This window comes from Nicotiana tabacum, chromosome 14, assembly GCF_000715075.1.
Source record: "Nicotiana tabacum cultivar K326 chromosome 14, ASM71507v2, whole genome shotgun sequence".
NCBI lineage: Eukaryota > Viridiplantae > Streptophyta > Magnoliopsida > Solanales > Solanaceae > Nicotiana > Nicotiana tabacum.
In genome coordinates, this window is record NC_134093.1 from 106991339 (window position 1) to 107005089 (window position 13751).

Sequence of the window (13751 nt, forward strand, 5' to 3'; positions counted from 1 at the left end):
AACTTATACATACTAATAGTATAATAAAAATTTATATTTTCAATGTATTTGAACGTGTTACAGCATGTTACTTACCTTAATTTCCAAGTCACTAATTACACTTTTTATGGACATGTTGTTATCTTTTAATGGCCTAATAGTGTAAAAATGATCTTTTAGACTATCAATGTACATAGAAGTTAAATTCCATATATTAAAGAGTTTAAGGGTTGCCTGTAGATATCTTTTGTGCGATTTGGTAGTGTAAAGAATTGTTTACACTAATGTATATATAAATTAAACCCTAAATTAAATACAGCTCTTCTATGTGTGTTTCCATCCATCACCTCACACTTGTACAAATGGATAACACCAATCCTATTATTATTAACTAATTATTATCTCACCCAACATTTGAACCTTATAAATACAGCTCTCCAATGTTTATTTCTATCACACTAAACTAAACACACACCACTACACAAGCTATCAAGAACCATATACTTCCATTTGCCCTCAAGCCCCCCTCCCCCCCCCCCCCCAAACCAAACCCAAAACCCCACAAAAGAAAGAGAAAAATTAAATAAAAAGAAAAATGTGTATAAAAGAGATAACTACAAAAAGAAACTTCAATCTAAAGATGAGCAACACTGAATTGGTGGCAGCAGTTTTGCCAATACAAGAGCATTGGCTACCACTGTCCAATCTTGACTTGCTATTGCCTCCATTGGATGTTGGAGTTATTTTCTGTTATCAAAATCTCATTTCAGTGACAACCAAATTAGAATTTGGTTCAATGGTTAGAATTCTCAAAGCTTCTTTGGCTGAAACATTAGTTTCTTATTATGCATTTGCTGGAGAGATAGTTCAGAACTTAGCTGGAGAACCTGAGGTTCTTTGCAACAATAGTGGAGTCAATTTTACAGAAGCTTTTGCTGATGTTGAGCTCAAAGAGATTAATTTTTATAATCCAGATGAGAGTATAGAGGGAAATCTTGTTCCAAAGAAGAAGCATGGTGTACTAGCTGTTCAGGTACTGTATCTTAATGCATAATTTCTCCCTTTTTTTTCATGCATGTGACCTCTTAATATCCCAACTTAACAAAGACACACAAAAAATTAAAAATAAAAAAAACCGATGCATTAAACTCCTCTTATATGTGCATGGTCCGAGCATAGATCGGACCATCATTGAGTCTACTACAGTGATGGATCTAGAGTATAGCGTACGGGATGGGTTCACAAGAATACAGTAGTTTTTACTCAGATCCTGTTTATATATTAAGAAGATCACCAAACATCTGTTAAATCCTGAATTCATTTCTGGTCTATTGTACGCAGTCTTATCTTCCATTTCCGCAAGATGTCACTTCCACGACTTGAACCGTGATCTTCTGGTCACTTACCTTTGCGTCAAGGCTGCCTTTCAACTTAACAAAGACAAAATAATGAAAATATTCTTCATTGACCAGTGAGAAAATGAATAAGGAACATCTAAATCCGGGGGAAAAAACTAAGAAGAAAAAAAGAAACAAGATAGCTAATTTTATTTACTAATCTAGCTTTAATAACCAAAGTAGTAATTTATGTGCAAGTGATCATGTTTAATATACTCGTGTATTTTTCCTGTTTTTCAGTTTTCTTTTTATGGAACTTCCTAGTCGTCCATGGAACTGTACAAATACCTAATATGATTAACCAGTAGGATCATCAAAATATGACAGACTTCATCGTTTAAGACAACCTAAACAAAATGGGAAGACAACCATATGCTCCAAAACTTTTTGATATTTTCGTGCTTCTTTTTATTCTAAAACTTGGACTAGTTTTAGTTTTCACGGCATTAATACTTATACAAAGTATGATTGATAATATTAATCAAAAAATAAATTTAATTTAGCAGGATTATAGTTAATTATCTCTTTGAATAACATTTTTAAAGCTAATAATAATCATAAAATACTAAATCTTTTAACGTTAATGACATTATGACAAGCATTAATTTTATGTCAAAGTCATATGTGCACCCATGATCTTAAAATCCTAGATCCGTCTCTGAACTATATATGAATAATTATATCGTTTGCAAATCTAAATTAATCCAAAGGCGCCATATCCTGTAATTTTTGCTTTATCACTATATTATATTCTATTTGTAACACTTATTTGATATTTCTTCTCTCATCTTCAATTCTTAGATGTTTTATATGAAAGAATTCATAGATTTTCTTCCCATTTTCGGAAGGCAATATACGGTTTTACAAAATTAGAGAACTCTTGCCTCTGAAGCCCTTGTTCTTTACTTGGGGCGAATCTAGCACGTAAGTTACGGTTTACGTAAATTCAGTATATTTTGTTTTGATCTTGTATATGTATTAAAAAATTCAAATAAATATATAAAAATATTTAATTAAGCACAATTATTATTGTATATTGACTTGAATTCGTTATTAAGAAAAAATAAACTTTCAACTCCTGCATCCGCCTCAATTTTTCCTTCTTTTCATAGCCCTTTTCGGTTTCCTAGAATATTCAGTAGTAATAATGAAAACTTAAAAACCACATCCCATTTAGATACTTCTGAGGTGAGAAAACAATAAGGAGAATGAAAATTAAAATGATCACAAATTTGGTCAATTGACATTTCTCAATAACACGTTCTCACTTCTCACCCCTATGAGAATGGAGGAAAACTAAAAGATTATGTCTCAATGCTACCCTTACTTTATCCAAATTTATTTTGCTAGTGAACGATAAGTTTAAGAAAGAAAGATATATAAGCTATATTCGATATATATATATATATATATATATATATATATATATATATATAGAAACTAAATTAAATTATATGCAGTCGTTTTACCCATTCTTTGTTTTTCTTTCGTGAGAAGTGTGTACATGGATATTGACACGCAAAAGAAGAAGAAGAATGCAGAGAATTACTCGTATCTCCAATTGAATATGTTTATTTGATTTTCCTCGTGTTTATTAGTTATTTGTTAAGTTACCGATACAACTTACTATAAACATTGGTAAATGGATTTAAGTAACTTGACAGTGAAAGAAAACTTTTAAATTTTTTGGTATACAAAATTTAACTCTTTAAATATGGATCAGTAACATACCTAATCTATATGTAATAATCCCTCCGTCCCATTTTATGTGATATTGTTAAACGATAATAACAAAAAAATTAATAAATTCAGTGAAATGTCACATGTAGGGTCTGAGGAGGATAGCGTGTACGCAGTCCTTACCACTACCTTTTGTCCTCTTTCCTCTTGTTTTATTTTATTTCTTGCAGTTTTACCCAATGTTTCACTGCAGGTTACACAACTCAAATGTGGAGGACTAGTTGTGGGTTGCGCATTTGATCATCGAGTTGCTGATGCATATTCAGCCAACTTGTTTCTTGTATCATGGTCTGAATTAGCTCAATCCAAACCACTCACTCAGCTCCCATCTTTCCGTAAATCGTTCCTTTTTCCTCGACATCCTGGTTACTACGATGACTCAATCGATGGCTTGTACGTACCAATACCAACCATACCACTCATAAAACCCGAAACCCTAAACCCTAACGATCAAGCAATAAGTAGAATTTACTATGTCACGGGGGAGAAAATCAACCACCTTCAATCACTAGCCAATCGTGACCAAAAAAGCACGAAATTTCAGAGGTCTAAACTTGAATCATTCAGCGCTTTCCTGTGGAAAACAATTGCATGTGGAATTAAAGAAACGTCGAATTCCAAGAATTTCAGGTTTGGTATCATTGTTGATGGTAGGACTAGATTGAGTAACGGAGATGATAATCAAGAAAAATTACTAAAAGGGTATTTTGGCAATGTTCTCTCCATCCCATTTGGAAACAAGAAAATTGAGGAGCTAAAAGAGAAGTCGTTGAGTTGGGTGGCAAATGCAATTCATGAGATTATAGAAAAAGCAGTAACACGCGAACATTTTCTTGGATTGATAGATTGGGTTGAGGCCCATCGTCCTGAACCGGCCGTGACGAAAATATACGCCACGGACGACGATGGGCCCGCCGTGGTAGTATCATCGGGGCAACAATTTCCAGCCAGAGAGATAGATTTCGGATGGGGTGAGCCAGTTTTCTGGTCATATCATTTTCCATGGGCAGGAAAATCAGGATATGTGATGCCAATGCCAAGTCCTAAAGGAAATGGAGATTGGATTATTTATATGCATTTGATGAAATGGCAACTGGAACTAATTGAGACTTCTGCTTCCCATGTGTTTAAGCCTGTGACTGCAAATTATCTCAATTTAATGTGATTTAAGTATATTGTAATCAACTTTATATACGTGTAATGTGCTCTTTGGATGTTCTGTTCTTTATGTAAAAGTTGTATCTAATGTGAAATAAATAAAAAAGAATATGAAAGAGTTCGGAAAATAAGCAAATTCGCATATTCCGTGCGGGTTGCTGAAAAATGTACTCATATTACATTTTCCCTCAGAGTTGAATAAAAGAAAAATTCTGAGAAGCTGCTAATATATATAGTGATTGACTCTTTATTTATAACAGGTTTCTAGTCATGGGTGTATGCTAGATTTTTGAAAGTGGTGTCAATAGTTATAGAAGAGTGAAAAATAAATAATATTAATTATCATATTTACTAGAAAGAAATAGCCTTAGTCCATTGATTTCGTTGAGTCTTAAGTTAGATGAGGTCATGAGTTCAATTCAACCCAGAGGTTCAAACCTCTTACCTCAGTGGCGGATCCACCCCTTAAGTTGAGGGGTGGTATGGCACCCGCTAAATTAGCAAAATTTATATATACATATGTTGAATATTTTTTAAATAAGGTTAAATATTTAATCTCGTCACACACAGTCTCAAACTAGACAAAGGTGTCATGGCTGGAAATGTGTTTTGCAAGTTTTTCTTGCGTGTAAGGCTCATATTCCGAGGTAAATACTTACTCGCACACCAATAAATACATGACATGTATTCACAAATATGGTTAACACTAAACTATAGTTAATTAATATACATTCTCACATTAATTTATCACTTAACCATGATATATTGACATGATTTGGTGTAAACATGAGATTTGTAAATATAATTATTGTTCTTAATCTCATATATGTGAGTTTTCTTCTTCCAAAACTTAAAAACTTGGGTCCCGATAAGAATTTTGGATTGAGATCAAATGTATTTTTTATAAATTTCTTTTGTTTAATTATATCATAAATTTTTTTACTTCTATATTATAATGAAAATTTGGTACGCATTGCATAAAAAAAAACATGAAATTTATGGATTCAATTTTTGGAACTTGTAGTTTATCTAGTTCTACATTTACTTATGTAGCGTATAATAGCTATTAGAGATGCTTTTTCTATTATTCTTATTTTAAATTGGTGTAATTTCCTTATCGAAGATGTTATTTTACTTGTGCAACTTTAATAGAGAGGGCGTGATTCTCTAAATAAAAAACATTAATATTAATTTTAGTTGTGAATATTTATTTTTGATATATAGAAAAGGATTCCCCTAGTGAAAATATTGTTTTAACTTGTGTTGTTAATAATAGAGATGTGATTGTTTGTTGAAAATGTTGATTCTATTTGTTTCAGAAGTAATTTTCATATTTGCATATCAAAAACCTATTAAGTTGACTTAATAAATTCGAAATAGACCGAACTGAACAAAATATATGTTTCTAAAAAACTCCATAGTCAAAATTAAAGGGTACATTAAAGAAAATGTGACACCCATCGCCTTTAATTTCTTGATCCGCCTCTGTCTTACCTCTTAGAGCAAAATTAGAAACTTATCCAATTTACTAAGCAACCATATATGTCAAATGGAGTCTTCTTTTTTATCTTATTATTTTCATACAATATTACCACATATATCTCGTAAAATTTTCCGACAAAGTGGTGTCACGTGCCACCGCTTCGTTCCACGTGCATCCGCCCATATTTCTAATGTTATGCTATGTTGGAAATAATAACCTTAGGGCTTGTTTGGTAGGAGAGATAAAGAATAATTAATGTCGAAATTAAATTTAATAAGAGTTTATCCCATATTTAATTGGGATAAAATTGCAGTATAATTAATCGCGAAATTAATTATCTCGGGAAGCATTCGCTTGTATAAAAGTTTCATTGTTGTTTTTAATAGTCAAATTTATTTTTAGAGATATAATGCGAATTAAAGAACACCTGACAGTAAATTCTCTTCTCAAACATAAATTGTTCAAACGTAACTCACAGTTTGGTGTTTTTAATATCATAGGTTACTAATAATCAGGGGCGGCCCAAGGGTCAAGCCACTAAAGCAAAGGCTTTAGGCCCCCAGATTTTGAGGGTCCCAATTTTTTTTTTGTTTTTCTACTCGTATTTGTATTGAGACCCCGACTAATCTAGATTCGTACCGCGTAAGATCTAGTAAAAGAGAGAACATGTTTTAACAGGATTTTTTTTAACCACAGGACTCGAACCCAATATATTTAATTAAGGTCAGTTGGATCAAATACATCTCACAATAATCTTTAGAGGCTGGGTCTAAATATATTGGGTATGTTAAAATAAAAAATAAAATATTTTATAAAAATTCAAGATAACTTTTAATTTAGTAGTGATGTAACCGTTTGAGCAAAAAATGAAAGAGAATCACTCCTCTTAAACTCTTGTCGCGAATATAAAACTTTTCTTTATTTAAATTTTACGAGTGACATCATTAGTGAGATATCTATATGAATTTGGTTCTATTATCTAAGATCAACAATATCTTAGAAGAGACTAAATTATTTATAAAAGAAACTATTAACAACTGATGTTAGGCCAAAATTCTATACTTTTAGCATATTACTCGTCCTATATTTTGTTGGTTTAAGTGAGTTATTATGCAACAATTGCGCTAAATTGTGTTGTTCTATGTGTAGGAACATCGGAATGAATCATTTATGTTATGATATATTTTTTTCCTTCTGAAAGGCCTCAAATTAAAAATTGGCTTTAGGCCACCAATCTTCTTGGGCCGCCCCTGCTAATAATATTCAAATGCAATCTCAAATTTTCTAGTAATTAAGATTAGATATAATTTAATACAAGTCTAAGACGCGAGGAAGAAGAAAAGTAAAGAGTGGATTACTGTCCACTTGAGCTAGATATTCTACTAGATATAATCATATAAATTGCTAAAATCCAACATGGCCAACCCAGCAACAAACCAAAAATAGGTGCTAAATTCTATAAAGCTAATACATACAATTAATAAAAGTTAAAGGATTTAGCTTGCAGCCAAAATCAAAATGGACCTTGACAGCTCAATAATCAATATTCTCCTCATGCTCAAAAATATATTATGTCTAATTATCTTTACTTTTTCAATAATACTGACAAAACCATATTGGTTCACGTTCATATTCTAATATTGTATTTTCCCAAATTTCAAATAAACTTAGTTACAAGTGCCAGTTTATTTAGTTAAAGATTCCATTCTTTAAAATCTAGCTGTAACGTTTTGCTAGATTTTTAAATCAATTCTATGTTAATACTGACCTTAATTTATAGTTATTCATTTCAAGTCTGACTGTAACGTTTTGCTAGTTATTTTATTCAACTCTCTTTTAATGGTAACCTTAATTTGTAGCTATTCATCTCACTATATAGTGCAGATCCATTTACGATATAGTTCAAGACAGAGTCATCTCATTTTCTTACTTCTTCGTTCTTTCAAATTCAGGCGGAAGCAGAAAATTGCCTATACCGAGTTCTCCAACAGCAACTTAACTTAGTAACTTTAGCTCTTCCGAAAAATGGGAAGACTTCAACTTTTTTCATGTTTGTTAGTTTCATTCTTGTTATTAATAGAAGCTAATGCTCAACAAGAGTTTCTGCAGTGTATATATAGTCATTCTTCAGAAAATATCAAGAAACATATACACTTTCCAAATTCACCTACATATTCATCTCTTCTTGAATATGCACAGAAAAATCCCAGGTGGCTAAATTCATCATTTGCACATCCAATTTTCATTATTGCCCCTAAAAACGAATCCGAAATCCAACCCATTATTCTTTGTAGCCAGAAATTTGGCTTACAAATTAGAGTCAAAAGTGGCGGTCATGACTACGAAGGTCTCTCTTTTCGCTCTGTTACCAATACCCAATTCGTTATTCTCGATTTAATCAATCTTGATGATATCAGGATAGATAAAAACGAAGAAACGGCCTGGATTCAAACAGGTGTGACAATGGGGCAACTTTATTATGAAATTGCCAAGAAAAGTAAAATTCTTGCATTTCCAGGAGGATTATATCCTAGTGTTGGAAGTGGTGGACTTATTAGTGGTGGTGGAATTGGAACTTTAATGAGGAAATTTGGCCTGTCAGCGGATAATGTTATCGATGCTCGTGTTATGGATGTCAATGGAAGAATTCTTGACAAAAAATCAATGGGAGAAGACATGTTTTGGGCTATAAGAGGAGGAGGAGGATCAAGTTTTGGTGTTATTTTAGCTTGGAAAATTAAATTGGTACGTATTCCACCTAAGGTTACTGTTTTCACTGTTCGTAGAAAATTAGAAGGTAACACTATAAATCTTCTCCAAAGATGGCAAAATGTGTCACATAAATTTCCTAAAGATTTGTTTATGAGGGTTTTGATTCAAAACATGGGATTTGGAAATGAAAAAATAGTCCAAGTTTCTTTTCAAGGCCTATTTCTTGGGAGAGCGAGTGAGTTAACCCCTTTATTGAATCAAACGTTCCCCGAATTCGGGTTAGACCCAAAAAATTGTTTTCAAGATCCAGTTGTGAACTGCAATGAATTGCCCTTCATAAAAAAAGAATGCTTTGAAGTACCCTGGATTCGATCAACGTTGTATTTTGCATCTAAGAGAACGAACAATTCAATTGAATTTTTAGTGAATAATACGGTGTCACAAACCAAGAATTACCAAAAGGCGACGTCTGATTTTGTGAAAACTCCAATGCAAGAAGAGGTATGGGGAATGATAAAAGACTTGTTTTTGGAAGAAGAAAAACCTATGATAATATTGGATCCATTGGGTGGAAAATTGGATGAAATTTCAGAATCTGAACTTCCATTTCCTCATAGGAAGGGAAATTTGTTCAATATTCAGTATATGGTGAATTGGGGTGATAATAGTGAAAGTATATCTAGCAAGAAGATTAAATGGTTAAGGGAACTTTATGAGAAAATGAAGCCATTTTTGTCACATTGTCCTAGAACTGCTTATCTCAATTATAGGGATCTTGATTTTGGGACTAATGATGGAGTATATAGATATTCAAAGGCTAAAGTTTGGGGTGCAAAGTATTTCAATGAAAACTTTGAGAGGTTAGCAAAGGTGAAGAGCAAAGTGGATCCTGGCAATTTTTTTAGATACGAACAGAGTATTCCACCTTTTAGTGTATCAACTTAGAGGAAAGGTAAATGAAGTACAAATCAGTTCAAGCTTTCCACATAACTACACTTGCTGGGAGATCGATTATATTAACCATTACAAATGTTCTTTTTCATCATATGCTCTTTCGTGCGAGATCAGCAAAATAAAACACGAGTGATCGATAAATAAAACATGAGAGATCTTTATAGGGTCATTTTCTTCTATTCAAATTGTAACTGGTCATATGAGATCCTTTTGTCACACCTTTCTTCTTGTTGATGTTGCTACTTCTCTCTCTCTCAACTATTTCTTTCCCTTCCTAACCTGATTTACCTAGTGTAAACCATCAATTTAAAGATGTTTTGTTGCACAAGGGCAAAAAAATATTCGGGAGATTTGTTTGTGTAGTACATTTACAAATATGACTTTAGTTACATAACGTTTTTCATAGGATATATGTAATTAAAACATAAGAAATACTTTGTCAGGTGTGCTTCAATGAGTGAGTAACTAATTGACTCTTACGGAGGAAGAAGCAAAGAAAATTACAAAAGCGAACACTGTTCACAATAATTATAACCACGTCTCAGTCCCAAAGGGAACATTATATATTGTTTACTCCCAAAAAGCATATATTACTATGAATTTACTAGAGTTGCTTTAATTACATGAAAGAAACATCTCTTCAACCAAGATCAAACAACCCCACTAAAATTCACACCAAAGCAACATATCTTCTTCTGATGGAATCCTACGTCGGAGATGGATAGGTTCATTGGACTCTTTATATGACTTGGACAATCCTCACCCTTTGAGCTAGCTTTTCGGGTTGAGCTAGGCACTGGCACAAGGTTCATTTATCACCAATGCTTCATCTCTGTTAGACCACAACCTCTCCCACTCGAACACTATTAACTTTTCCCTTGCGCCATTTCCCATCTCCCTACTTTGACTGAACACAAATCTGAAAATTATGTTTAGTAGACAATCTTTTACCAATGTTAAAGCTGAGAGATATGGAACGTTTGATCATTCCGAAAACCACTCAATCTTCGCCTCTTACTGTTGTTCTCGTTTTGAGGACTTGTAACTTCATAGTCAAGAACAGTTTTTGGGGTCAACGAGATAGAAGACATTTCGTCGATTGTGGACTTCCCAGCATCTGTAACATCCCGCATTAGCTCCCAACAATTCAGAAGTTCGTCCTAAAAATATTAAAACAATATACAGACTGAGTTTGACTATAAGTAGTAAATAAAATAGGCGTGAAAATGTGATTCTGTAACTTAAAAAGAATTATGTTTCATTTAGCTTGTGTCTACAACAATAATGACAAAAATAGTCTCTTAAGTTTGAGGATAGGTTTAAAGTAGTCCCTTAAGTATGTACTGGGTAGTTTTGTTTCTTTAAGTTGTCAAAAGTTAACAGTTTTGGACTTGTCAAATATTTAACAAACTTTATTTGTTAATTTTGACGGGAACTGTGAAAAAAAAGTAACTTAGCAAGTACTCACGTCTGGAGGTACTAATTTTTGTAGCTTCTGCTATTTTTCGTTCATTTATAGAGTCTGATACATATTTTTGAGGTGTAATTTTTGATATTTTTGTATCTTTTTTATGACTAATGTAGTTTTTGTGTTATATTTTTTAGGATTTGATGAGACTTTTCTTGTGTTTGGTTGAATTTTTTTCTCTACTGTTTTCATCAAATCTAGCAAACATAATTTGTTAAATAGTTGATGAAGACCAAAAGTGTTAACTTTTGCCAAACTTAAAAGGACTAAGGCCTCATTTATTTTTTTTAAGATTAAGATGTTCGAATCTGAATAGCCATCTGAATATCAAGATGTTTATTAAGATTAAGGCCTTATTTGTTTGCATTTAATGGAGGTCTGAATCTTAATAATTCAGATCTCAGACGTTAAGTGCGTTTGTTTTTAAAGTTTGAATTTTAATCATTCACATCTTAATCATTAAACGTGTTTATTTTTTTTTTTACTTCATAATTACTTAATGGGTCTAAATAAATCTGTATGATTAAGATCTATAACAAAGACTTAATTTCATTAAGATACTATCATCTACATTCATTACTAACTGCCGCCATCGCCTACCATTATCAACTACCACTACCACCACCACCCACCACCACCACCACCACCACCATCATGCTCAACCATAACCACACACTCACCCATCTCAACTACCACCACTAGCCACCCCATCATCAGCAATAATCATAGCTGGTACCGTCCACCATTATAAATTATCACCACCCACCATCACCTTCCTCAATCACAACCACAACCATCGCCACCCACTATTATTAACTATCACCATCCACCACCACCTTCCTCAACCATAATCGTTATCGCCATCAATCACCACTAGCTACTACCTAGAACCACCACCATCCAAAATCACCACCAACCACCGCCTTTAGTCAACACTCACAAGCACCTCCCTTAGCAATCACCACCGCCAATTATCATATATATATATTATTGATAGAATAATAGATTAATTAATATTTTATTTGAATTTATATTTATTAATTTTTAAATAAAGAAAATTTTATATCTTCAGATGTTTAAAAAACAAACAGTCATAATCATTTAGTATTCAGATCTTAAAACACATCTTAATATTCAGATTTGTATTCAGATTCAAATGTAAAAAAATGTTCAATGCATACTTAAGAAACTATATTAAACCTATCCTCAAACATAAGGGACTATTTTTATCGCTTTCTCTTTGAGGTTGCAGAACGTTATATACTTTCTTCTCCCGTTTTACATAATTTAAGTCCTAAGCATAAACAACACATTAAAAAGTTAAAACTAAAGTGATGGATAAAAGAGAATCTTACTTTATTTATGTGTTCCCATTTAGAAACTGCATCTAAGAAAAAAGAAAATTGCTGCGGAACCAACTCATGAGCTGCACAAAGTAGCGCCGATGCAGCCAATATTGATTGTTTGTACTCAAAAAGCTTAACCTCTGTAATTAAAGCAAACATCAACATCACTAAACAATGATTAAGTTACATCTAATTATTAATTAATGGTAATTAATCACGAATGAAACAGAGATTTCACATATACCGTAATGAGAACTGAAGATGATATCTGTAGCTCGGTCTTTGAGAATTTGACTCAGAGACGACTCACTGAGTTCAAACAATGACTCGAAAAATTGCAGAAACGCGAAAGGCGTGATGGATCGTAACCGCCAGTTAAGCGTTGTGAGAATCAAAACCTCCATTCTTTGAATGGATTGCGAATCAAAAATTAAACCTTCATCTCTCTGTTCAAATTGTTTCACTGAATTAATCAGATAAAATTGTCATAAGATAAACAGCTTTATCTTATAATTATTGACAGTTTAATTACCTGAAAATCGAAGAGAGACAAGCTGATGCTCCTCATCTTAGCAGCGAGTGAAAGGCTAGCAATTGCGAGAATCCGTACAATCCATGGCTTATTCCCCTGAGGTACGTCAACAGGATTTCCATCAGATCTTCAATTTCTCATTAATTTAACTTAGATACTAAAATTGATAATGCGAATAATATTTTTACACTATCATATATGAGATTGATTTACCGGAACTGGTTGTTTGGAGAGGAAACGATCAATGTAATTGACAGCGAGATATGTAGTAAATTGATCTAAATTGTAAGAAAACTGTACCTTCAAAAAAATCATCACAAAGTCAAACAAAATTTAGTTGCAGATAAATAAATAAATAGGAAAAAGAATAATCCACAGAAAGAGATTTTGAACTGTATTTACTTGAGAAATAAGAGAAAAGGCGTGGCGGCGAATAAAGAAGGGAATGTCAGTAGATTTGAATGAAAAAAAGGAAGGCATGTGATCGGATTCGGCGGCGAAGAGAGCTGAAACGGTGTCGTTTTCGTGTTCATTTGAGCTCGATAATGGATTCTCGAGATCGAATTTCATTTTTCTTTTCGGTCAAACAGTTGAATTTAGAGAAGCATATGAAAAGAAAGTGAATGTTTCAGAATATGAAAACAGAGCAGCTTTGCCTATTGTGCTTTAGAATAAAAGAAAGGAAACAAACTTCTGTCTTAGGCTTCTCACCGAACCTCCTTATTTATACCCTTTTAAAAGGTTTTGAATTCCTCGTGCCACGTTTGTCCGATCCTACAAAAGATACGTACAATTAATATAGCTCATGGTACGATGGATTTTTACTAGAAACTTGTGCTTCAACCTACATAATTTGATTAAAATTAATGGAGTATTTGGAAGTTTCTAATCCTATTTAATAACATGGCAGCTTCTAATTAGTGCAGATTGATATTATGAAGTTACGACTTCAAAATAGGCGTGAAGAAGAAGTGGAAGATGT

At 32.8% G+C, this 13751-nt stretch overlaps 3 protein-coding genes across 4 annotated transcripts; 2 read left to right on the top strand and 1 right to left on the bottom strand.

Annotated features, from left to right (window-relative positions):
• Window positions 1-459: 459 nt before the first annotated feature.
• LOC107762853 (coniferyl alcohol acyltransferase-like) lies at window positions 460-4351 on the top strand. The gene is made up of 2 exons (XM_016581252.2): window positions 460-1012; window positions 3310-4351. The coding sequence occupies exons 1-2, from the start codon at window positions 575-577 to the stop codon at window positions 4279-4281; spliced, it is 1410 nt and encodes a 469-aa protein (XP_016436738.1). The 5' UTR covers window positions 460-574; the 3' UTR covers window positions 4282-4351.
• Window positions 4352-7674: 3323 nt separating this feature from the next.
• Window positions 7675-9772, top strand: LOC107762856 (berberine bridge enzyme-like 22). The gene has a single exon (XM_016581256.2). It carries the CDS (start codon window positions 7783-7785, stop codon window positions 9412-9414), a length of 1632 nt encoding a protein of 543 aa, XP_016436742.1. The 5' UTR covers window positions 7675-7782; the 3' UTR covers window positions 9415-9772.
• A 176-nt stretch (window positions 9773-9948) lies between these two features.
• LOC107762855 (putative cyclin-D6-1) lies at window positions 9949-13549 on the bottom strand. Of its 2 annotated transcripts, none has more exons than XM_016581254.2 (6): window positions 13172-13549; window positions 12983-13069; window positions 12770-12865; window positions 12482-12683; window positions 12247-12377; window positions 9949-10583 (listed from the first exon to the last, which is right to left on the bottom strand). In XM_016581254.2, exons 1-6 carry the CDS (start codon window positions 13337-13339, stop codon window positions 10380-10382), a joined length of 888 nt encoding a protein of 295 aa, XP_016436740.1. In that variant the 5' UTR covers window positions 13340-13549; the 3' UTR covers window positions 9949-10379. The 2 variants fall into 2 exon arrangements, with proteins under 2 accessions (XP_016436740.1, XP_016436741.1); XM_016581255.2 differs by having other exon boundaries at window positions 12983-13063; window positions 13172-13526.
• Between the last annotated feature and the right edge of the window lie 202 nt (window positions 13550-13751).

Bases quoted from the DNA above. Each gene is read 5' to 3' on its own strand.
- LOC107762853 (XM_016581252.2), top strand. From the start codon at position 575: ATGTGTATAAAAGAGATAACTACAAAAAGAAACTTCAATCTAAAGATG. The intron at 1,013-3,309 runs GTACTGTATCTT...GTTTCACTGCAG, and splicing joins ATGGTGTACTAGCTGTTCAG to GTTACACAACTCAAATGTGG.
- LOC107762855 (XM_016581254.2), bottom strand. From the start codon at position 13,339: ATGAAATTCGATCTCGAGAATCCATTATCGAGCTCAAATGAACACGAA. The intron at 13,070-13,171 runs GTAAATACAGTT...ATTTTTTTGAAG, and splicing joins CCTTTTCTCTTATTTCTCAA to GTACAGTTTTCTTACAATTT. The intron at 10,584-12,246 runs GTAAGATTCTCT...TAATATTTTTAG, and splicing joins AATGGGAACACATAAATAAA to GACGAACTTCTGAATTGTTG.
- LOC107762856 (XM_016581256.2), top strand. From the start codon at position 7,783: ATGGGAAGACTTCAACTTTTTTCATGTTTGTTAGTTTCATTCTTGTTA.